General features: G+C 31.4%; 4 protein-coding genes across 11 annotated transcripts; 1 reads left to right on the top strand and 3 right to left on the bottom strand.

Moving 5' to 3' along the window:
• Positions 1–2,155: 2,155 nt before the first annotated feature.
• On the bottom strand, positions 2,156–10,212 carry LOC108453693 (proteinaceous RNase P 1, chloroplastic/mitochondrial-like). 6 transcript variants are annotated; one of them, XM_053030742.1, is made up of 11 exons: positions 8,723–10,212; positions 8,374–8,645; positions 8,167–8,287; positions 8,005–8,073; positions 7,791–7,920; positions 7,017–7,640; positions 6,567–6,908; positions 6,093–6,262; positions 2,764–2,902; positions 2,446–2,554; positions 2,156–2,359 (listed from the first exon to the last, which is right to left on the bottom strand). In XM_053030742.1, the coding sequence occupies exons 1-6, from the start codon at positions 10,181–10,183 to the stop codon at positions 7,399–7,401; spliced, it is 2,295 nt and encodes a 764-aa protein (XP_052886702.1). In that variant the 5' UTR covers positions 10,184–10,212; the 3' UTR covers positions 2,156–2,359; positions 2,446–2,554; positions 2,764–2,902; positions 6,093–6,262; positions 6,567–6,908; positions 7,017–7,398. The 6 variants fall into 6 exon arrangements, with proteins under 6 accessions (XP_052886702.1, XP_052886703.1, XP_052886701.1 ...); XM_053030743.1 differs by having other exon boundaries at positions 2,446–2,545; XM_053030741.1 differs by having other exon boundaries at positions 2,446–2,902.
• LOC108453702 (rop guanine nucleotide exchange factor 9) lies at positions 2,750–7,508 on the top strand. The gene is made up of 7 exons (XM_017751972.2): positions 2,750–2,987; positions 3,595–3,711; positions 4,309–4,463; positions 4,547–4,621; positions 5,087–5,353; positions 5,712–6,032; positions 6,115–7,508. The coding sequence occupies exons 1-7, from the start codon at positions 2,750–2,752 to the stop codon at positions 6,493–6,495; spliced, it is 1,554 nt and encodes a 517-aa protein (XP_017607461.1). The 3' UTR covers positions 6,496–7,508.
• A 1,687-nt stretch (positions 10,213–11,899) lies between the features above and the next one.
• Positions 11,900–18,089, bottom strand: LOC108486282 (cell division control protein 48 homolog B). Of its 3 annotated transcripts, none has more exons than XM_053031194.1 (13): positions 17,915–18,089; positions 17,270–17,473; positions 17,124–17,168; positions 16,853–16,908; positions 16,569–16,718; positions 16,033–16,140; positions 15,484–15,583; positions 15,032–15,316; positions 14,796–14,965; positions 13,650–13,778; positions 13,240–13,327; positions 12,677–12,754; positions 11,900–12,464 (listed from the first exon to the last, which is right to left on the bottom strand). In XM_053031194.1, the coding sequence occupies exons 2-13, from the start codon at positions 17,462–17,464 to the stop codon at positions 11,973–11,975; spliced, it is 1,896 nt and encodes a 631-aa protein (XP_052887154.1). In that variant the 5' UTR covers positions 17,465–17,473; positions 17,915–18,089; the 3' UTR covers positions 11,900–11,972. The 3 variants fall into 3 exon arrangements, with proteins under 3 accessions (XP_052887154.1, XP_052887153.1, XP_052887152.1); XM_053031193.1 differs by having other exon boundaries at positions 17,270–17,525; positions 17,915–18,088; XM_053031192.1 differs by having other exon boundaries at positions 17,270–17,484; positions 17,915–18,082.
• Positions 18,090–19,908: 1,819 nt separating this feature from the next.
• LOC108483339 (uncharacterized) lies at positions 19,909–21,582 on the bottom strand. Its single transcript, XM_017786693.2, has 3 exons — positions 21,365–21,582; positions 21,143–21,261; positions 19,909–20,348 (listed from the first exon to the last, which is right to left on the bottom strand). Exons 1-3 carry the CDS (start codon positions 21,499–21,501, stop codon positions 20,329–20,331), a joined length of 276 nt encoding a protein of 91 aa, XP_017642182.1. The 5' UTR covers positions 21,502–21,582; the 3' UTR covers positions 19,909–20,328.
• Positions 21,583–25,230: the final 3,648 nt, after the last annotated feature.

Genomic DNA, 25,230 nt, shown 5'->3' with positions numbered 1-25,230 from the left:
ATGTGAAATGAGAAGACAAAAGTTACTATGGCCCTCCTCATACTAATATGCCTTAAATTTGGTGGACATTTAATCTTAGCAGATTTGGTCAAATTTTGGTTTATTTTGTACCCATCAAATGATTGACGGAAGGAATATCGATGACTACCATCAAATTTTTTGTTTATTTGTACCCATTAGATATAAGTCAAATTAATTAAAAGTTTTTCGAATATTTAAATCCTTTTAATATCAACGTTTAGTAAATATAAAAATATTTTTAAATAAAATTTTAAAAATTAAATAAATAATAATTTTGAATATTTAAACTGAATTTATTATCCATGAAAGTAAGTAAATTCATATATTTATTGTCCGAAGCTAAATCCAAAAGTAAAACGAATTTAGATAATAAATATGCAAAAGTTAATATCAACATTTTCTTCAAATTCATTGTGGGTAGTAATTATAATATCGAGATCCTTTTCAATTCCTCTTTTCTTTGAACAATAATTATTAGAAAATAAAGTTCACATTAAATAAGGGTAAATTACATCAATAGTTTCAAAATTTTATTTAAAATTATGCTTTAGTCACTCAATTTTAAAAAGTTATGTAAGTGACTTGTTATATTTTGATCATTCTTCTGTTACCTTTTAATAAAATCATAATGTGACATGTTAACTCAAAGGATTAATTACTATTTTAGTCATTGAATTATAGTTAAAATATTAATTTTGTACTTTTAGGTATTTATTTAACAATAATTCTAAAAATAAATTAAAAATCTGAAAATTCATAAATTATGTTCGGCAATTTTAAAAAATTGTTTTGAATTATAATTATTTAAATTTTTTCTAAAAAGATTAAAATATTTCTATTCAAATTCATAACAACATTTATTGTTACTATTAAAATAAGTTATCAAGGTTAAATGTTGCTTTTTTGGGTAAACTATCCACTTAGTCACCTAAATTGTTGGTCACCCAAATTTCAGGACGTTTTCATTTTGGCCACTCAAAAAGAAATTCTTACAATTTCATTACTCAACTTTTAGAATGCTTTCATTTTAGCTAACTAGTTGTTAAATCTCTAACAACGGTTTAATGTACATGTCACATCATATATACACTTTTATTTTAGTCACTAAACTTCTAGGCCGCTTTCATTTGGTCACTAAAAAAATATAACTTTTTAAGCATTGATTGGGGTAAAAAAAGTTAAGGATTAAAGTAAAAAACTGGTAGAAACTAAAATAATGCATTAAAAGATTATCAATTTATACTTATTTACTCCTTTTGAGAGTTCTAAATTTTTCAATATTAAAATTTTAAACTTTAAAACATCAAAATCAATTAAATAAATTTTGATATTATATTAACAAATCGACTTTTATTATAATAGCAAAAGAATAATTTTATTAATTTCAATATTATAGTGACAAATCATTAATACTATCTAGGATAAAAAATTTCAACAATTTATTTAATTGATTATTATGTTTTAAAATTTAACATTTCAATAAAAATATTAAAATATTCAGCAATGGGATAAAAAGTACAAATTAAAAATATTTTAGTACATTATTTTAATTTCTATTATTTTTTCACTTTAATCCTTATTTTTACTTGATCAAGACGTAATTTTTTTTAGGGACCAAAATGGAAGCAATCTAGTTCGTTAAAAAAATAAAAGTGTAAATATGATTTGACGTACGCTATTAATAATTTAATGCTTGAGTGACTAAAATGAAAACGTTTTAAAAATTAGTGACAAAAATGAAAAAATATTTTTTTAATGACTAAAATAAAAACACCCTAAAAATTGAGTGACCAATTCAAACAATTTAACTTATATTTTTTTGTACAATACCTAAACTACCATTAACCCAACTCAAACAATTTTATCTCTATGCCCTTGTGTTTCTCCCAAGTCCTAACCTCATAAGCCAATGATTCTACTTAGGATGGAAAGGGAAACCTCAAATTAACACAAAATATCATGAACCATAAAGATTTGAGGACCATAAATTATCACTATAACATACCATAATAATTCTGTCCAACTTAAACCTGCACAAAGGTCGGATAATCCGCTTAGTTCGATTCGGGATTGGATAAGGATTTTTGTACCTCATTTTGGCCTAATCCGAATTCAATTTAAACAATAAAAAATATTTTAATTATAAAAATATATAAATCATTATTTTATTAATTTTTTTGAAACGGGCTTAAACTTCAATTCTTTTTTGAAACCAGACCTCAACCCATCCCATTATCAACTCTACTCCAACTAAAGAACTGTAACAGTTAAACTTAACAAAACTTAACTACAATGGGTAGGTTCTGTAAAAGAGAAAACAGGAAGGGCAGCAGCAGACCTAAAAAAAAAAAACACAGAGAATTTAGTTAAAATTAGTTAAACATTGAATGATTTTTCCGGAAAATTTGGCAATGATTTTCCTACCTTAAAACAAACAACCATTTTTAGTCTTTGTGGTTTATAGTTTCTTTGTCAGCTGAACCTCAAATTTGTGTTCCAAAAACATTCACCGTTGATACTTTGCCTGCAAAAACTGCAAACAAGATTAACCACTCAAAAGAGCTTTATCTCTTTTCAGTACTGAAAAATTCAAATAAAAATCCTTGCTAGCCTCTCATTTTCACTCATTAAAAACAGACTCTTTTGTTTTTTATAATTGTTTTTCGACTTTGTTTCTTCTTCAATTTTTTTGCTGCTTAAAAACGAGAAGAAGAAACACAGGAATTGAATGATGGTTCGAACATTGACTCGCTTGTATAGTACTCAAAATGTAGGATCTTTTCGCCTGTTTGATAATCCAATGAGACATCACCACCACCAGCAACAAAACACAACCGCGGCAGGCGGTAATAACGAGCACGTGGATGATGTCGATGATAATCTGCAACCAAGTGAAGATAAATCAATGGGGCAACAAAATATAGGAGAGTCTGTGGTAGAAACTCCCCAGGAGTGGCCACAAACAGGTGCGAGAATTTTCTTTCCTACCAAACACGCTCAAACATCCATCTTCTTTTTCAGTTTTTCACCACCCTAATTCCATTTCTTCTAGATTTTTCACTCTGCTAAGCAAACCACTAATCTTGTTTCCGTATTTTTGCTTTACAATCTATGAACAAGAAAGCTAATGAAGACGATGCTAATCTTTTGTAATGCAGCTAAATGAACAAGAATTCTTTTTCCTACCAAACACGCTCAAACATTCATATTCTTTTTCAGTTTTTCACCATCTTTTGTTCATTCTTCTGTTGTTTTTTTTTCTCACTCTGCCAAGCAAACCACTAAACTCGTTTTCGTATTTTTGCTTTACTATCTATGAACAAGAAAGCTAATGAAGACAAAGCTAATCTTTGTAATGCAGTTAAGTGAGCGAGAATTTTCTTCCCTACCTAACACACTCAAACATTTATGTTCTTTTTTGGTTTTTCACCATCCTATATCCATTTCTTCCCTTTTTTCTACTCTGCCAAGCAAACCACTAATCTCATTTTCCAAATTTTTGCTTTACAATCTATGAACAAGAAAGCTAATTATTTCCTTCTAAGATATATATGCATGTATATATTGAGACAGATATGGAGCAGATGAAGGAAAGGTTTTCTAAGTTGCTTCTGGGAGAAGATATGTCAGGAGGAGGCAAAGGTGTTCCTTCGGCTTTGGCTTTGTCAAATGCAGTGACAAACCTAGCAGGTAGAACATTTCTTGTCTAAAATTTAAGGTATAATGATAAACTTATTTCTTTATTTTTTTAAAGCTAAATTTGACTCTAAAACTTTCAAAAAGGGTCAAATTGCTTTCCTTATATGTCAGTTTATATGTATTTCATGCTAACATGGCATTATTTATCTTATATGCCACGTCAACAAATAATTTTAAAATTATAAAAATATTCAAAAATGAAAAAAATTCAATATTCAAAAAAAAAAAAAGCATGAAGTACACGTAAGTTGTGATATGGGATGCCATATTAGTCAGAGTTTCCATTAAAAACATCAACTCAAACTCCTTTTTTAAAAGATTAAAGATCAAATTGACTCTTTTTAAAAAATTGAGAACCAAATTTAGTTAAAAAATGAATAAGGATCAGATCTGACATTATGTTAAAATCTAATTATCAAATGCATAATAAAAACCTCAAAGTTAGCTCAGTTAGTTCATGTAACCACTCATAGGAAACGAAATCCGGCAATTTCAGGGTTGAATCCCATCGATCTTCTAGCTTTCGTTTTTCATTTCCATGATGAAAAATGTTGATAATTTGAACATATTGGTAAATGATAATTGCAGCATCTGTTTTTGGGGAACAAGTGAAATTAGGACCTATGGCACCAGAAACCAAAGCAAGGTGGAGAAAAGAAATGGATTGGCTTCTATCTGTAACTGATCACATTGTCGAATTAGTTCCTTCGCAACAGAAAACGAAAAACGGAACGAACATGGAGGTAACATATAACTCACAAATCTTCGAACTAGTACGACCATTTCACTATATGAACTCACAGCAACTTGTTTCGAATTTGGATAGATTATGGTCACGAGACAAAGGAGTGATCTGCTTGTGAACATACCTGGTCTAAGAAAACTCGACACGATGCTTATAGTGAGTAACTTTATCCTTCTAGTTAACTTGATAAAGATCGCTAAAAGTATCATGGAGGCCCATGTACAATAAGTCAGATCGTATTTTACCCTTTCTACTGAAAAAAAATGAGCCAATCAATCCCTATATGATAGATTAAAGAACAAACTGGTTCTTTATGTTAAAAATTTCATCAATTTCTATTGTTAAAAACTAATTCCTATACATTAGCATGAGGTACACATGGCATGCCAAGTGATACTGTCTAGTTATTCTGTTAGCCATGCCAATTTTTAACATGACAAATGGATGAAATTTCTAACAGAAAGAATCAATTTGCTCTTTTCTCCAATGTACAAAGACTAATTTGCTTATTTTTTGAATAGAGAGGGTAAAATGCAATTTGAAAGAGCCTCCATGAAACTTTTACTGATAAAGATCATATGATAAATAAATATTTGATCAAAATTTATAATAAAAAAACAGGAGACTCTTGATGGCTTTGGACAAGAAAAAGAATTTTGGTATGTCTCTAAAGATGATGACCAAGAGAATGAAAACGGTAAAAGGGACGATAAATGGTGGCATCCAACTGTTAAAGTACCTGTAAACGGGTTATCGGAAATGTCACGGAGATGGCTGCAGTGTCAAAAGGAGTCAGTAAACCAGGTGCTAAAAGCAGCTATGGCTATCAATGCTGAAGTACTATCTGAAATAGAGATACCTGAAAGTTACATTGATTCACTCCCCAGGGTAAAGAAATAAGACTTCTTCGGTAAAAGTACCATGAAGGCTCTTGTAAAGGAGTCAAATTGCATTTTACCACCTCTACTGAAAAAATGGGCAAATTAGTCCTTGGTCATTCTATTAAAAATTCCCTTTATTTTTTATTATTCTGTCAGCCATGTCAGTTTTAAAAGTATAAATGGATGACATTTTTAACGGAAAAGACCAATTTACTCTTTGAACTAACATACAAGGACTAATTTAACTTTTTTTTAGAAAGGCTAAAATGCAATTTGACTCTTAGTACAGGAGCCTCCATGTTACTTTTACCAACTTCTTTTAATCATTTTTTTAGTTATCTTTATTGATCTTCTCCATCATGCAGAACGGAAGAGCGAGCCTCGGTGATTCGATCTATAAAGGCATTACGGTGGACCACTTTGATCCATCACAATTCCTTTCGACTATGGACTTGTCGACGGAACACAAAGTTCTTGACCTTAAGAATAGGATTGAGGCTTCCATTGTCATTTGGAAGAGGAAGATGCACCAAAAAGACGGTAGGTCTTCTTGGGGTTCAGGTGTTAGCTTGGAAAAAAGGGAACTCTTCGAAGAAAGGGCGGAAACTATTTTAATCTTGTTAAAGCAACGTTATCCCGGACTTCCACAATCTTCACTCGATATATCTAAGTTACAAGATAATAGGGTACATACACAACAAGCAAAGCATTAAATGTTATTCAAAGGTTGATGATAAAAAACTTACTTGATCTTCGATTTTTCACCAGGATGTAGGACACGCTATTCTAGAGAGCTATTCAAGGATTCTAGAGAGCTTGGCCTTCAATGTCATGTCAAGAATCGAGGACGTCCTTCATGCTGATTCCCTTGCTCAAACATCATCACCACAAAAATCCGAGACATACCCTAGCTCATCTGATGAAGATGCATTGAGGGTGAGCAGTTCAGACACACCAACACTATCAGATTTTATGGGTTGGGGTATTGCTTCAAGGAGAAGAAGCTCAACTGATCTAGAAATCTACTTTAAGGGTGACAATGACAAAAAACTGGCCAAGCCACCGGTTAGTTCTACTCAGAAAAAGTCTCCTAATCTAGAAAAGCTGGAATCCTTAAGTGGCAATAGAAGTCCAAAAGGTCGTGATTGATAGATAGAGAAAATGCAATAACTGGGAGACAAGTACATAAAAATGTATATATAATTAGAAAGAAAGGTTACCTTAATATACATATGTTCAGCCCAAATGTCCAATGTAGGATTCCATTGGGGACAGTAACTAATGTCCAAATTTGGACAGGGAAGTGATTATATGACTCTTTTAAGATTTGATGTATTCGGGAACTGCTTTCCGGCTGTCTTCATCTCTAGTAAACTGTTCTGTCATTTACCTGGTCTGCAAGTACGTAAATTTTTTGCCTCAAAATGCACCATGAAACTAAATTAGTTCTAATGCTGAACCCTGAGTCACTTGTCTGCACATGTGAAGAAGAAAAGCGGCACTCTTTAGTGTCGAGTTCATGCTTGTCTATGACTTTTACTGGACATGGAGCAGTTTAATCCCTACAATAATGAACCGGTTAGAAACATGGAAGATCAAGCTAATGTCTATAGGTGTATGTGCGTATGTATATCACTCTAATGTTGCGTAGATAAGGAGAGTCAACATACCTTGGTTCTTCATTCAATTTCTCAATGGTTGCTACTGTTGCTATCGGTATTTCGAAAAAGGAGGAGCAAATTAACATAAAAGAGTAAGAATAAGAGTTCAATACATGGAGAAAACTAGGTACTTAAAACATAATCAAGATAGGAGAATTGGAATGCTATATATATAACACTGGTGATGTCTTGGCAAATTTGGATTGCACTTTGGCAAATTTGGATATTTTCTCTCCAGAAAGAAACGGCTTCCGATGGGCAAAAACCCTGCTAAAATAAACCATAGTTCAATATAAACTCGGCTCAGGCACTTCAAAACTATACAACTAAAAACAGATTCCTACTGGTAGTCCAATACAATTTCCAAAACTTTACACGAAAGCCACTTGTTTCATATTTGAAAGTCGATTACACAGTTGCCAAGCATCTCTGCAGTTTCTATTTCTGATAGAACTGTGTGTTGATCGGAGGAGACAGAAGCAAACGAAATACTGGTGATGTTTTTGTACATTTCCTCAGCTAGCTTTCGTGGTTTATCATAGTTTCCATTGTTTAATGGCAGGAAATTCGAGTTAACTACGGTTTGAGTAGTTGACTTGGTATGTTCCTTGTTACGGTTAAGAGACTGCGAATCTGTCACACATGAAAACCTTGTATGTAAACAAATCAATGGGACACCATAAAGTCGAATTTGCTGACATCAAATAAATTGCATGCATACTACTACTATGTGACATATGATAGCTGAGTGAAGAAACATTGATAAACTAAGCTCGGTAATACCTTCAGTTATGGCTACGGAATCTTCCTTCACCGCATGTGAGTTAGCTCGTCTAATGCATAACCATGTTCTTTCAGAATCATAATCGAGTTCCGATGCAATGGGAATATGCCAGTGGCCTTTCTCTGATTCCTATTGACATGTATTTGCATATATGAAGATTCAGCACAGTATCTCTCTCTCTATTCTTTCGATTTATAGTTCGTAGGGACTTACCTGAATTACTACTGAACATGGAGGAGGCATGTAAAATACTGGACTGGTGTTTGAGAAACTGAAATGCACCTTTGATAAGGAAAAAAGACAGATTCTTTATTAGTAGAATTGCTTTAGAGAATCATACTAAGCAACTGAGCATATATCAAGAGCTTTACTCACTTGATGCCTTTCTTTCCATTTCGGAAAGAATTCATTTCCCAAAAGTTGAAAGGTATGGTCTCTCATCTCATCGTTAGTCACAATTAAGCACTTAAACTTGATAGCTGCATACAACCAGTACCTGAAGCACAGATAAATAGAACCGTAATGTGCCATTATGCAAATAAGCAATCATGCAAGTTAGCTGTAACTTCCCGTATTTCGTACCAATCATCATTGGAACCGGTTGGTGTTGAATATAGAGCATCGGCATTTTTCCACTTCTCAATTAATGCTTTATTTACCGGTTCATCCATCTTCCGTCCAGTGATCCGTTTGTTATGCAAAACAATAAGTGGCCATCTCCTTGATGGAAGTTTCTGTCGTATCGCATTAACAACAGCATTGACCTTTGATGGCATGAATCTTTTCTGGCTGAAAAGACCAACATTAGCCGCATCAACCACAGCTTCAAACGGTCCATAGTAGTCAAGCCATTTCTATAACAAAAATAAAATTACAACTTTATCAAAAGCATACATGATTATGGTGATTGAAAAAAAGATGATTTCCATACTTGAAACTTTTGAAAACTGAAGTTCTTCTCTCGTTTTATAGCTATAGAAGCAACTGATTCGGCAAACTTCTCGGTTTCTATAGGATCGAGATCGATTAAAGCCAACTTATCACCACAACATTTACATAAAGCATCATCACCAACAACTGTATATGATATACTCCATTTTCCTTTACCTAACCAACCTTGTCCGTGCCAACCTCCGCCAGCATTTTCGATTGCTTCCTTTATTAACTTTTGGTCTATTCGTCGTTTCCCCACTCTCGAGGCTGCTTTACTCTCGAACCATCTAACAATTATATCAGCAGTAGAAGGTGATATTTTCCTCACACTTGTTCTTAATTTATGCAATAAATAATACACTTTATCACCTTTTCCAGCCTCTACACTAACTCTTAAAAGTGCTTCTAATTCAGGCTCTTCGGGTTGAACACCATGTTCCAACATATGTTTCTCGACTTCGAACGCTTTGTTAACATCTCCGGTACTACAAAAAACAGATAAAGCAGGACCATAAGATCGTAATCTAGGATTTATACCTAATGGTTTCATTTGTTTTACCATATCAAATGCCATATCACCATCTCCCATTGACATTGCCATTCTTGCTACAGATGTTAATGTCGCTTCGTTCATCGGTACATTGTTTGAACACATCGTCTCGTATATCTCAAATCCCTTAACCAATGCATGTTTCTTAACATCTTCACTTACCCAAATCTCATCATCTTCTAAATAATAAGGCTTTGTAGACCCATTTGCTAAACTATTATCAAAATCAACCAATTTACCATTGTTTAAAACAGGTCTGTTACCACTACCACTTTTAGCAGGTTGAACAATACCCATAGCTGCAGAAGAACAAAGATACAAAAGCACAGCATAATGATATTGCCCCATTGTAATCCCTTCTTTTATAGCTTTATCATATAGCTGAATAGCCCCCATTACATCCCCTCTTTTTGAACACATATCCAATTGAACCCTTAAGTGTACTACAGGTGAATTAGCCTTATCTTTCTTTGATTTTTTCCCCACCACAGAGTTATTTTCCATGGTTTTAGATGATTTTAATGAAGAACTATCAAAACCCATTTTTTTCTTATCCTTTACATACCTTTTCTTTTCAGCTTTCTCTTCCAAAACAGAACTAAAAAGGTTCTCTAACTTGTTCCTTTCAGTTCCACCATTGCTAGACCTTGAAGAAGAACTAGACCCAGTACCAGTTTCTTTCCTAGCCTTTTTTTCGTAGTGTTTTGTGGATAGCTTTGCATTGAAATGGTGTCTAACGCTAGCATGTCTTGTTCTATGTATAAAAAGTTGAGGGATTTGGTGTTTTGGAGGTGAAGGGTAAAGAAAATAAGTGGAAGATGCTGATGACGGGTACTTACAGAGAGTGATGGAAAGGAAGTAGTAGTGTGTTGGCTGTTGTTGCATAGTGGTGAAAGTAAAGGAGGCCATGTGTGGCCGTTAGGATATATCTATCTGTGTCTTTCTGATAATATATGGTCTAGTAATTTAATAAAAAAATTCTATGGATTCGGCTAGAATTAGGTAAAATTTCCATAGAGATCCCTGTACTAAAATTTAGATTATATTTTACTCTTTTTACTCAAAAATGAATAAATTAATACTTATATATTAAATCAAAGAGCACATGGGTCTTTTCTGTTAAAATTTCACCTATTCATACTATTAAAAACTGGTATAGTTAGTAAAATAATTAGATGGTAACAAGTGGTGTGCCACTTGTACCTCCTTCTTATGTATAATAACAATTTTAACAGTAAAAATAAAATTACGTTTTATTTTTTATTGAATTTCCTACCTTATAACATCATATTTAAAATAGATATTTTATCTTCTTAAAAGTATTTATAGATCACGATAGTAAACACTATCAAAATTTTCAAAAGCACTTTTTGAAATATTTTTCACAATATTTTAAACTTCAATGGTAAATTGACATTAAATTGGATATTTGAAAAGAGAGCAAAACTCTTATAAAACTGTTTCTTCATTTATAATATTCGATATTTTATTTATGGAATATCAATTTTTTATCACTTGATTTAATAAAATAAACCATCATATTTAATTATTTGTGTGAAAATAAAATATATGTTTGAAAAATGTCAAAACCAACGTCTAAAAAAAGTGTTCCATCAATACCCATCTAATATTGGCATGATTAATATTTTAAAATTTTAAAATATAATAATTTATTTGATTTTTAATTTTATATAAAAATTACTATTTCTTAATTGTTTTCACACGGTTATTTGTCAAATCTTCCCAAATGTACGACAAAATTAATATTTATTAATTTGTTGACGTGATATCTAAATGAATGCTATATTAATAATTAATTATTTTTAAAATTAAAATTCAAAAATTATAAAATTATTTAAAAAATATGTTCTAAAATTAATTGTTAACATAACATACAAGTGGACTTCCACATCAACAAATTAAAAAACATTAACTTTTTATACATTTTAAGAATAATTTGACAAACAATACAACTTCAACAATTACAAAAACAAAAATTAAATGAAAAATTAAAATAATTTTTTTATAAATTTAAAGAGAAATAAATCAATATACCAAAATTAAATTCAGCAACATTAATTGTTACAAATATTCCACTTTTACCCAACATCTAATATCGTCGCTGTATTAAACAAACACAAAATGTCATTGCTAAATCTAGTTGTTAAATCGGCATAATTTAGTCCTCAATGTCATTAACTAGCCTAAATAGCTAAAATTAATAGGTTAAAATGTGCCTATAGTCCCAGTACTCCTCAAAAATTGAAAATTAGTCCATATACTTGTATTATTAAGAATTTAATTCCTCTTCTTTTAAATTTCAAAATTTAAAAGCAACTATTAACACTGATAAATTTTTTGGTTAAATTTGTTGAAGCATTTTGGAATAATAATAATAATAATAATAATAATAATAATAATAATAAAACTTAGCCATGTAGTTAAAAAGATGTTGTAACTAACATGAATTTAACAAAAAAAATTAACAATTGAACCCAAATCTTGAAATTTAAAAGGTAGGATAAAAATCCTGAAATATAAGTACAATGACTAAATTCCTAATTTTTGAAAAATTCAGGGACCATAGGCATATTTTAACCCCAAAAGAATAAAGAATACAAAATGTTTCTATAAATAAACAAACGTTACCAAAAAAAATAGGTGATACAAACTATTTATATAAGATCATCAGCATACTTTATGTAACCACTGATTCATATGATGTTTGTTCATTATGCATGAATATATATGTACCAGCAATAAGCAATATGACACCCAAAACACTTATTTTAATTGGAAATGCTTTACTCAATGAACTTCTACCTTTTTGTATTATGGCTTTTTGTCGGGTACTCAGTTTCAACTCGGTGGCACCGGAAGGGGACAACATTGAACCTTGGTTCTTCATAAATGATGAATAAGTTTCAATTTCATCTCTTGTTAGTGCTGGTTTTAGGGACGACTTCACTGTTCCAAAATGTCGATTGCTGACTAAGGTGGCGGATATGTTTTCCCTCAGGGCTACTATCCCGGCTTCCCTGCACAAACCTTCCAATTCGGCTCCCGTGAACAGCTCTGTATCTTCTGCTATTCTTCTTAGATCAACATCATCCCCGATTTTCATGTTCCGTGTATGCACGCGAAGGATCTCATACCTAGCTTCCATATCAGGTGGCGGTACATAGAGCACCTATATTTTCATTGTTTCAAGAAGGTACCAATTAAGACCATTGAAACAATGCTCAAGTTTTCCATTTCAATTGATTCATATATTATTTTTGTTAATGAGACAAAAGTACAAGGTTTAATGGTGTACTGAATTTGTAAGACAAGTTAGGACCGAGAAACCATACAGGGAAACAGCAATGTCAAAAGTCAGATGATAAAAGAAGGATTTTTTACCAAATCAAATCTTCCAGGCCGCATAAGCGCAGGATCGATTGCATAAGGTCGATTGGTAGCAGCTAAAACGAGAATCCCCTGAAAAAGAATTGACTCAAAAATCACATAAAGAAAACTAGATAACATCCCTGATAGTCTGACAAACCGGAAATAAGGATTATGGAGGTAAAAGTACCAGGGAGGCCGTTGTAACTAGGAGTTGGATTAAATTTTACCCCTCCCACTCAAAAAATGGGCAAATTAGTTCTTATATATTAAACTAAAGTGCAAATTGATCATTCTGTTAAAAATTCCATCCATTTTTACCGTTAAAAAATTAGTCCATGTATGTCAGAATGAAGTACACATGGCACGCCATGTATAATTGTCTGGTTATTTTGTCAACAAACCAAGTTTTTAACAGTAGAAATGGATGAAATTTTTACTAGGACCAATTTGCTCTTTAATCTAATGTATAGGGACTAAATTGTGCATTTTTTTGAGTAAAGGGAGCAAAATGCAATCTAACTCCTAGTATAGGGGCCTCCATGGTACTTTTACCGGCTTATGGAACTATCTCTCACTTTTGCCTGTTCTAAACCATCCATTTCAGTCAGTAAAGTGGATAGAAGCCTCTCTCCAACAGTAGTACTGTTCCTCGAACTCCCACCCCTGCCATTTAAGGGAGAAGATATAATCAGTTTGAACTACTAGAACAGTCCAAAGCAAAATGATGAGAAGAATGTATTTATAGGCGACAAAATCATTAGACACATAACCATGCATGACCACAATCTAGACTTCACCCAATACATTTCATTATCTTGCCAAATACATTATGAAATAAGAGCATTGAGTCAATAACATGGTGTCTAATTGTCAAAACCAAATAGCACACGAAAAACGTAATCCAAAACCTAGAATATGAGAAAATCTACATTTTAGAGAAAATCAAGTAATACAAACTCTATTAAGTAAAATGCTACATGCTAACCGTTTAGCAGCAACAACATCAGCTTCATCAAAGAAAATTATGCTTGGTGCTGCAAGACGCGCTCTACGAAATGTATTTCGCAACAAAGCTTCACCCTCTCCAACATACATCGAGTATAGCTCTGCACCACTGATTCATAAATTATGAATAGACCAGCACAATACACAGTATTTAAACAAGCATGAGAGCGAAGCAGTGAGATCGAAAGGCAAAATGTAAACATATCCTCGGTCTTTGAAGCTGAAATGTGGGGGGTGAATGATGGTTTAACAGTAGCCACAATATGGGAGTGAGGAGGACTTTGCTGGAAGTCAACAAATTCTCAGTGGCTAAAGCAATTTGCAGTAGAGGAGAAGGGCATAGTTTTAATGTTGTATTCCGATCTGTTAACGGATGCTAAATTTGGATTGGGAAGTGAATTTTAAACATATCTATCGGGAAGGTAATGCTTTGGCGGAATGCAATGGCAAATTTTGCATTTATTAAACCAGTCAACCTCCATCTTTATCACATCAAGCCTGATGAATTGTTGACGGTTGCCCAAGATAACCTAGATGGTTTAGCTAGAACAAGGAAGATAATAGTGTAATTCAAACTCTGCGGACTTGTACCAAGTCCTCTGTGTAAGCATCCACTATCTCTGAGATTTTACCCATATAAGCAAGTCTAACAACGAAGTTGTTTACTGCTAACACAGGGCTCCATTGTAATCATTGGAAATATGTGTACTCACATAGGTCTATAAGGAGCTAAGTCTTTATACAAAATCAGTTTTATTAGCATGCTTGCTTGTCTTTGTACTAATACATTTTCTTTCTTGCAATGATTAGGCCTCCTGTGTGTGAATGGCTTAAACCAAAGAAAGGCAAAAGGTAATTCTATCCTAGTTCCAAGATTTTCTTACTTCAAATTTACCATCTTCTTAGATATTCGATTTACAAACTTATGTCACACACCCTAAAGCCCAGAACCAAAATACAGCTACCATAAGATGGCTAAAGTCCTACACCCTAAAGCATCTCTTAAGAACAGGTGCAGAAGTTGGTGGGGAGTCATCAGTCAAAATATATCAACCACCAAAGAAATATTAAGGTCTTCCATACATGTTTTATGGATTACAAAATGTCGACCCAAATATGATCTAACCTCAAAGAGAAAAAAGAAGCTTGGGCAGCATGAGCAGCAGCTTTAGCAAGAGTTGTTTTTGAGCATCCAGGAGGTCCATGCAGAAGAACTCCACGAATAGGAGATATCCCAAGCCTTGCAAATGCAGCTGAATGTTTGATAGGCCACTCAACAGCTTGCTGGAGCTTTTTCTGTTCATGAATTGTGTAAAATGAAATCCAAGATTCTCAATAAGAAATAAAACATGTAATTCTCACCTTCAGATCTTTGAGTCCACCAATATCATCCCAAGACACCTTCGGAATATCCACAGTTACTCCTCTTGTTATGCTTGGGCCAACAACAGACTTAGCAAGCTTCCAGTCGTCCATTGTTAGGCTAACGACACTTGGAACTTCACCTGCATCTGTAGACCTTTTAACTGCGGACATGGTTGCCTCACGACATAAAGCTTCCAAATCAGCTCCAACATATCCATTGCAAGATGCAGCTACAACTTGTAAGTCAACACTGGGATCCAAAGGAACCTTCTTTGTATAAAGCTGAAAACAATGACAACAAAGCTTTATGACTTGAAGCAATCTGAACTGGGATGTGAATCAAGCAACTAGTACAGTGACAACTCATGCTTACAAATGTTTCAAGCATTTAAAGGATCTGATTGATCATAGCAAGCAAAGCAACACATATAAGGGACAGTCAGTCTTACCTTGAGAATTTGAAACCTTTCTTCTTCGTTAGGCGTGGTAACTTCAACTTCATCATCGAAACGCCCTGACCTTCTTAGAGCTGGGTCAATTGCATCCACTCTTGATGCACAAAAATAAAGGTTAGCAACGATTTACTAAGTTCGACCTAAAATGTTAGGACCCACTGCAACTAGCTTTCTATGATTAAACCACCAGTCCATCAGTTAAGACATTACAGCCTCTTTTTTGGCAAAATGAAAATAAGAATTACACTAAGGAGATAATTGACGGTACAAAATTTATAAGCCCAATGCATTTAAGTTTATAAAGATAGCACCATAACATCATAGCACTTGGAGAAAATCTTAGAAAGTGGCGGAAACTGGGAAGTAGTAAGTATAATGCATAACTATTAGGTTCTAACATAAGCATAAAACAAGAAACTTGAATGACATTTGAATCTTTATATAAAATCTCTAGAAGCTTGACACTATGTTACTTATAAACGAGGCTGACCATGGCACGTGCAAAAAGAATGAAGCTTTATAACTCGAATTAGACAAACCAACCTATTAGTTGATGCAACCACAACGGCTCGTGGTACAGAAGTTGCTGAGGGTTTATTGGAGTCCATCAATGTAAGGAGTTGAGAAGCTAGCCGAACATCCTGCTCACGTCTACATTTGAAGCATAGTTAGTTTACTGAAGTGTGCTTCAGAAAACAATCACTTGGTTACATGCAAAATGCAATGTGCATAGACACCAAATATTCTAAAACAAAATATTAGGTATGACCTTTTTTCTAGATTTTTGCAGTTATTATCAAAATATGATTACTTCTTTTTAGCCAAGCAAACCATTGATAACAACCTATAGGGGAATGTAGATGAAGGAAAAAGCATTAGAAATTTAGTGATAAATTTTGCTTCACACAATAACCAATTATAAGTGATCAACTATCATGCAATGTTACATCTTGAATTCCATGAATTCTCAACTTGTTTGTCGATCACACTCAAATACAAATTACCAAAAGAAAGAGGCAGTTTGAATATGAGCAATTTTCTATAAAAAAATCCATTTTTGCTCTCACTTCTTTCAATACCTTGAATCACGACGAGGGCAAAGCGCATCTATTTCATCAATGAAAATAACTGATGGTTTGCCTGAACTCGCATGAGATGATGCCTCTGAAAATGCTTCCCGCAAAATTCTCTCACTTTCTCCAGCATGTGCTCTGTGAACAGAGTGTGGACTGCAAGACAACCAAAAATCATAAAACCTATGGAAACTTGAAAATGACAAAACAACAATTCAAAGACCTTTTTTTTTTGCACCATACAGATGCACTTTTATAGCATACAAAAATCAATCCAAAAAATGCAGTACCTGAGAACTATTAAATGGGCACCGGATTCCCGAACGATTGCACGTACCAAGCTTGTCTACATTGCAAAAAAACCAAGTTACTTCAATGAACAAAAGGATCATATATCCCCCCCCCCCCCTTCTTATCAGCTATAGATAGAAATTCACCCATTTTAGAACAATGATTTACAACATATATTAGCTTTCTGGGTATTCAAATTTCAAAAAACTGGTGACGATATTGAAGAAAGAAAGATAGAAAGAAAAGCAGATGCATAAAGCCGTTAGTTACCTTCCCAGTGCCTGGGGGACCATATAGGAGCAAACCACGAGGCCACTGAAAGAAAACCCAGAAATCAATAACTCAAAAACAAAAGCTACAACTTAAGATTTTGAAAATATATATAGAAAGAAAAAAAAAAGGTAAAAGCTGGATACTTTGAGACCAAGTTTCTGGGCTTCACGAGAGTAGATAAGAGGGAAAACGATAAGTTCTCTCAAGGCTTGGAGAGCCTTGGCATTCCCACCAACTGCTTCCTCAGCTTTCCATTGACTATCACTTACGATACTTATCCCGCCATTAACGATGCTGCTGCTGCTGCTGCTGCTATTGCTGTTACTAACAGTAGCCATTTAACCGCTCTATGCAGCAACTTTGAAGAAAGGAAAAGTAAACAGGTTGCGGGTTTTGAGGCTTTTGTAGAAAGGAAATTGCGATAAAACAAAAGCACTAACCGATAAGCACATACCTCATAATTTCATAGAATTTTCAAAACAATAAGCAATAAATTTAAAAATAATAATAATAATCATTTCCAGCTTATAAACAATCGAATAATACGCTTACAACATCGACACAGTCAACGAATCAGAAGAAAACAAACGTCACATTCCAAAACCTTTTTACTTCCTACTTAACATCCAAAACAACAAAAATTGAACAAATCAAATGAAGCATAAAAATGAACAGCATCCAAAGCGAAAAAATAAACATCAAACCAGATATAGTGAAAAAAAAATGGTTAAAATCAAGAAAAAAGTCTGCCAAGTTAATAAGCATAGCAAAAACAGAGAAAGACGTACCCCGAGCTGAACGACGGTGAAGCTCCTTCAGAACGTCAGTGAAAGGTGAACGGCAACGAACGACAGTGATATTTTAGGGTTTTAGAAAATGGGTGTCGGCCGTCGGGGATGTTTTGGGGGGAAAGGGTATGAAATCATGAAAAATGGCTGAAAGCTTTTGGGGTTAAAATATCCTATAGTCCCTGTACGTTTTCAAAATTGAGAGTTTAATCCTTATACTTGTATTTCTAGGAATTTAGTCCTCTACTTTTTTAAATTTTAAAATTTAAGTCCAATTGTTAACCTCGTTAATTTCTTTTTGGTTAAATTGGTTGCTTTGACATTATGAAATAAAAAAATTACTCACTGAGTAGTCATGTAACTTAACATTATCAATAGTTGACTTGAAATTTAAAATCGAAAAGTAAAAAATTAATTTCCTAAAATACAACTAAATAGATTAAATTTCTAATTTTGAAAAGTATAAAATTATAAGCATATTTTATTTTATTTTAAATTTTAATTAATTTTTTAAAATGGGTTTAATTAGATCTTATGAGTTATTGAGATAACTTAAAATTAATATATTATTAGCTGGTTTTTCATTTGAGTCAGTTTTGAAATTAAAAAATAGATAACAGGACGAATTAACTAATTATACCAAGGCCAAAATTAATTAATCCACCCCACCCAATTAAACCGAAATCAAGAAAATTGAAGGGGTCGGTTTTTCAGTTAAAACCGAAAAATGCTCTCCTCTACATCAATTTGACAATTTTTATTTTTAATTTGTTTTACATTAGTTTTAGAATTCGGTAATTTTTTTCAATTTAGTGTTTGAATTTGGATTACATTAAAGCATGATGATGCTGTATTTTAAATTAAGAGTGTGCATTCGATCAATCTAATTTTTTATGCCAGAAACCAAATAAATCAAACGAAATTTTTTTTTGTTTGTTTCAGTTTGGTTTTAAATTTTTCAGTTGAAAAAAAACTCTAATTGAGGTATTTTAAAATTTCATTCCCTTTAATTTCTTTCACATAATTGTATTTTCTTCTTCAATTTAATATATCATATTACTTCTAATTTTATTTTTATTTTTATTTCAAATTCATTACAAAAATATTAAAATTAAATCAAACAATTTTAATCAACTCAAAAATATTTCTTTTCTTGGCCAACAATCCAACATACAATTTTCATGACTTCTACTATTCTTAATGGATATTTATCAATTTAAGTTTTTTATATATTAAGTGATAAAAATTAAAATGAATATCATAAAAAATATTAATTTGAGTTTTAAATATTACTTGGTATTGGATTTTAAATTTTAATAAATTTAGGTTTTAAAAGTATAAAATTTTAATGGGTATTTAGGTTTAATGTTTAAATTTGAGTTGACTGATTAGGTATGTAAATGGGTTATGAGCTCATTATATTATGGGTTATCACTTAATTTGTTTATTCTATTTAAAATGTCAAAATTAAAATAGATCGAATATGTAATAATTCAAAATTCACGGTCATCGAAAAAAAGTACATTATAGTGCCTCCGTCTCAGTAAACTGAACCTGTAAATAATTATTAGAAATACCTATGAGTCTAGTAGTGTGTCTAAAAACCAATTAAATTTAACATGAAAATAAATTAAACCTAGATTATGATGGAGGTTTAAAAAAATCTAAAAAACTTGACCGGACAGAACCAATATCACCCCTAAATTTACCATGATCTATATAAAGTGCAGTAGAAAGCACCTTTTGCGAGAGCAAAAATGACGAAAATCAAGACAATTACATTTGAAATGGGATGTTCAAGGCTATAATAACATGCCATTATCGACATTATTTTTAACTATAAGCAATGTCAACTTCATTGGAAAAAAGAGTCACTATTAAGCAGAACGTGCCATGGCTAAAATGGCAAGCAAACTAAGATTAGCATGAGATAGGCATGATATATGAAATCTCATGGCTTCAAATGGACTGCTTAGATTACTTTTGGTCCCATATTTTAAATCATCTCCAAACTAAAAGTTGATAGTAATACACACATCTTTAAACATGTCAAAGGGAAATGAAAGAATCTTCAAAGTTCCTATGGGAAATTGCTTGTTGCTGAATCTAACACAAATAAGGGCAAAACAAAAAAACTGATAAGCTCTTGTCAAAGTTATGAACTCATGGTGATTATGTGAAGTTCATCCACGTTAAGAGACACTAAGGGGAAAGCAAAAGAAGAAGAAGAAAGGCAACATTGACTAAAGGAACCAAACTCAAAAGCAAAAATCAATGTCAAATTGAAGTGTTCCTCAAAGACCAGGTTCAACTATAAAATCTTGTGCCTCAGAAATCAGTAAAAAAGAAAAAGGCTTAAATGTTAACACTACTACCCATGTTCCACTCCAAAAACTCTCTGCAAAACATGGCTATCATAAAGGCAATGAAATACCTGCAGCTCAAACACAAAGAAGAATGAAGATCAACACAACACCCAGAACCAATTTCAGAATATATGCTTCAAGTTACACATTAGGTCTAATTGCAGTTTTAGCCTCTCTATTATGCTGAAATTTGGGATTTAATCCCTCTACTCTAATTTTATCTTTTAACTTTTATAATGTTATTAGTTCGTCCAAATTCATAACACTATTAACCGCCGCTATTAAAGTAATGACATGGATTTCCATGAATTTGTTAACCCTATTAACACTGTTATCAATTAATAGTTAATACTGTTAATAATGTAACAGCATCAACTAAGAATGTAATCTATTTGGACTTACTAATCTAAATTAAAGTAAATTCCAACATAACAGAGAGACTAAATCCTAAGTTTCAACATTGTAGAGAGACTAAAACCATAATTAGACCTCACTATCAATCAACAGTTAGATTAAGTAATGCAGATCAACTAAACAGTTCAGTCTCGAAATCTTTGCCTTACATTTAATTTGCAAAGTTTAGTCTTATATTTAAATGTTCTAGTAACAATCGAGCTTTCAATATATTATCATAGGATGCAAATACAGTATATTAAAATTAAAAAGCTGATTCGCCCACCATTGATATTTTCTTAAACTAAAAGGCTTTTCTTAAAGCTTTCTTTCCTCATTTTCTGGAATTTTGCTTGACATTGTATCAGAAACATATTCTTTTGTTCATAGATTTTGGATTGAAAACATGTATATATATATATATATATATATATATCAAATGAAATTAAAAAAGAAAAAGTTAATTAACCTTGAGGAACTAAACTCCAAGTTTGAGACTCAGAAGCCAAGCTCGATATCAATCGCGCCGAAGCTATAGCATTGTGAAGCGGCATCATCGATCCCACACTACTCAGCTCCAATGGAAGCCTTAATCATTTAAAAAAAATATTTAAACGAATTATAATTGTTCAAAGATCATAGATTCAAGCCAAATAAGAAAAAATAGTTCAAAAAATTTAAAATCTCTCACCTTGAGATGCGATAAATGCGTGTAGCTGAAGAATGAGATGTGGACTGAAGAACAGTGAATGAAGACTTATTGAGCTTACTAGTTGAAGACTGTAACCGAGTCGTTAACCTAGACATTGCCTTCCAAGAGGACGCCATTTTCAGAGGTTCCTCACTCGAGTTTTTTTTTTTAATTCTGTGTTAATGGATCACGAAGGAAATTAGTCAAGAAGTCCAAATAAGATGGAAGTCCATTAGCCCATAGTCAAAGAATATGACTCTTTAGTCTATACTACACCTCTCCATGGGCCCCGTCTGAGGCCCCAAGCTCATCTTAGCCTAACCCATCCAAAAGCCCATTTCACTATTCAAAAATTAACAAATATTTAAAATATCTTTTTTATAATTTAATTTACTTTTAAAATATTTTTATTATTAAAATTAAATTTGAGTTAGGCCGAGACATAAAAAATATTGTCCAAACATAACTTAAGTTAAGTCGATCAACTTGTTTGGTTCATGAATAAGTCTAATATATATTCTTTTACTGTATTTATGAAGTTGTAAAAATTAAATCAAATTGGTAATTTAACTGTTCAAATTAAAATTTAATTGATTTGACAATTAAATTATATAAATTGAATAAAAAAATTAGATAATCAATCTCTCAAGACCCAACTTGATTTGTTGGCTTATAGATATGTATGATCTGGAATTATGCTCTTTTAATACTCATAATCTCTTAAATTTTCACCGCTCACATGTACATCTCCACATGTTTAAACCCACAATCTCTGTAGATATCTATTCTCTAGAGTACACTTATTTATGCGTCAACACTATGGATTTTTATATGTGGAGACATACTTGAGGGTAGCAAAACTTTAAAGAAGATAATTTCAGTTTGTGTATCATATTGGAAGGTCAGGTCATGATACGACCATAACCAGTAAAATGCTGAGAACATGGAAAAGGAGAAATCAATTTTTTTGTATTTTTAACAAAAATAAATTTTATTATATTTTGGTTACGTATATTAACTTTTTAAAATTTTTAGAACATTAGTTTCTGTTTAGAAAATTCAATGAATTGAAAAATAATATAATTAAAAATATTTAACTAATTTAAGATTAATTTTATTTGATCTTTAAAATATTTAATATTAAAATAATACGATAATTCATCATGAATATTGATATTAATACATTATAATTTAAATATCATTATTAATAATTTTTACATGTTATTTATTTTTACATATTGTCAAATTAATTTTCTCTAATATTATTTTTTAAAATATTACATTCATCTTTACTCTATTTTATTATATTTGAAAATATAAATTTAATTTGATAAATGTTATTAATATATTTAAGATAATATTACATTTTCCCCAAATATATGAAATAAAAAGTTTATTTATCAAAATATATGGATTAAAAAATTAATTAGTGAAATTGTTGAAATCGGCGCATGGAGCAGCCGAGTTGAAAGTTGGCACCTCCAGGTGCCTATAATATTTTTTTGGCCTCAAATAAAAAATGGATAAATATCATGATTAGTCACCATCTTTTGTCAAATATTAATGATAGTTACTTTCAATTTTTTTTTTCAGTTTCAATACAATATTAATAGATTTCAAGTCAATAATTTGGTGGGAAGTACAAGTACAGATGATATTGATTTTATTAATTTCTTCTTCTTTTAAGAATTTATTTTGAATTTTTGATAAAATTATGAGGGACTATTTGTGATGTTATTCGCCATTCTTTGGAGGTTACGTTCAACTAAAATAGTGGAATAATATCACAAATAGTCCCTCAAGTTTTTATCAAAATTCTGAGATGATTTTTTATCCAAATTATGAGGGACCATTTGTGATATTATTCCATTTTTTAGTTGAACATAAGCTCCAAATAATAGCTTGTTTCTATGCTCTGGACAAAAGTAATATAATATCACAAATGGTCCTCATAATTTTATCAAAATTTCAAGATAAATTCTTTAAAAATGAGAAAAAATTAATAAAATCAATGCCATATTTACTTGTAATTCTCACCAAATTCTTGGATTGAAACCTAATATTGCATTGAAACTGAAAAAAAAAAACAATTTAAAGTAACTATCATTAAAATTTGACAAAAGATGGGGACTATTTATGATATTTATTTTAAATATTTATTATCGTTTTGAAATTTTTAGTTTTATTTATTTATTTTCAGCAAAAGTTAAAGATTTTGACATCTTGAACATCAAAGTTTAAGTTTCAACATCACAAATATCATAAGGAGATTTTCTCACAAATTATTTTAATTTTAAGTAACATCATGTGTATCCTCTATATAAATTCATTTTTAATTTAAGATTTTATTTTAATTTTAGTTTATTATATATATTATTTATGATTTGTACACTTACGCCTATACTTGCACTTGTATCATATAATGACTTCAATTTTGGTTGAATTTACAACTCTTACTTCTTATTTAATTTGGTTTAATCTAATTTGAGTTTGAATAAAACATTTTGACGACGATAATTTTTTCGGTATAAAGGATAGTTAACCAATGATGATTATAAACCAGTGAAAATTTTAAATAGTAGTAAGGGATGATGCATTCAAATCTTCATGTAGCAACACTAGAGCTGAGTTCGAGAATTCTTCAAATCTCTGCAAACTATTAAAATTATGACCGGCTAGTTTAGTCATGTAGTCCCCTTCTTTATTGTAAGTCTAAGAATATGTTGAACTTACACACTTTAATTGCGTTTTCGGGATAGATCAATTTTAATAATAAAAATATATTAATGTTAATATAAAAAAATTTTAACTAATCGGCGTAGGCCAAGACCAAATTTAAATGTTTTCTTTATAAAATACCTTTACCAGATTTACTTTTTCCTTTTACGCTTAAAATAAGCCGGTCAATTAGAATGCAATTCAAGAGAATTGTTAAACGTGGCCCTCAACAACCATAATAGGGACAACAAATGAGGTTTTTCGTGGATGATTTATTTATTCAACAACTTTCTTTTTGGTTTATATGAATTTGGTTAAATTTTATCTAAGTCCTTGTACTTTTTTTTTATAAATTTAAAATTTAACTTTTGTACTTTTACTTTTGGTAATTCAGTACCTATACTTTCCAGATTTCAAATTTCAAGTTTAATTGTAAACATTTAAAGACGAAGTCAAAATTTTTTTGGGGAACTGAGTTTTATATTTTTAAGAGATAAAATGTAAATTCATCATTGTATTAGCTTATATATTTAAAATATTTAAAGGATTAAATTAAAATTTTATCATTTTGGAGGATAAATATAATTTGACCATTTGCTTTTTATAATTTTATAAAATATAAAGGAGCCAATATAATATTTTTCCATTTTAGGGTGGCCTCGACCTTGCCATCTTCCTTTTGCACCGCTTTTAACACTATTAAGATTATTTTGTTTAATTGATTTATTATAGCATTATTTTTTAATTATATTGCTATCAAGTGGATATATATTTTCATCTCAAAATATCATACCAATAAATTTAATAATATTAACAATTAAACTAAAATTTTAAAATTTAAGAAATAAAATGTTAAATTTTTAAATATTAAAAATATAAAAATTAAATTTTAAATTTACTGAGATATCAGTTAACCTATGAAATTCCAAGACGTCATCATTATTTCTTAAAATTTCATGAAGCCATCACAAAAAGCAAGGTATCATTGACTCGTGAGTCACATTAGCCGACACCAAGACAATGACCATGACCCAATAAACAAATAATAGTGGGATTTTGGTACATCTCAAAAAGAAAAAGAAAACTATAGAGTCATACCTATAATGCGATTGCAAGGTTCAAAGATAATCCGTAGGCAAATAAATTGT

Source organism: Gossypium arboreum, chromosome 7, assembly GCF_025698485.1.
Source record: "Gossypium arboreum isolate Shixiya-1 chromosome 7, ASM2569848v2, whole genome shotgun sequence".
Classification (NCBI taxonomy): domain Eukaryota; kingdom Viridiplantae; phylum Streptophyta; class Magnoliopsida; order Malvales; family Malvaceae; genus Gossypium; species Gossypium arboreum.
Note: the sequence above shows the minus strand (reverse complement) of the source record. Positions and strands in the feature narration are given on the sequence as shown.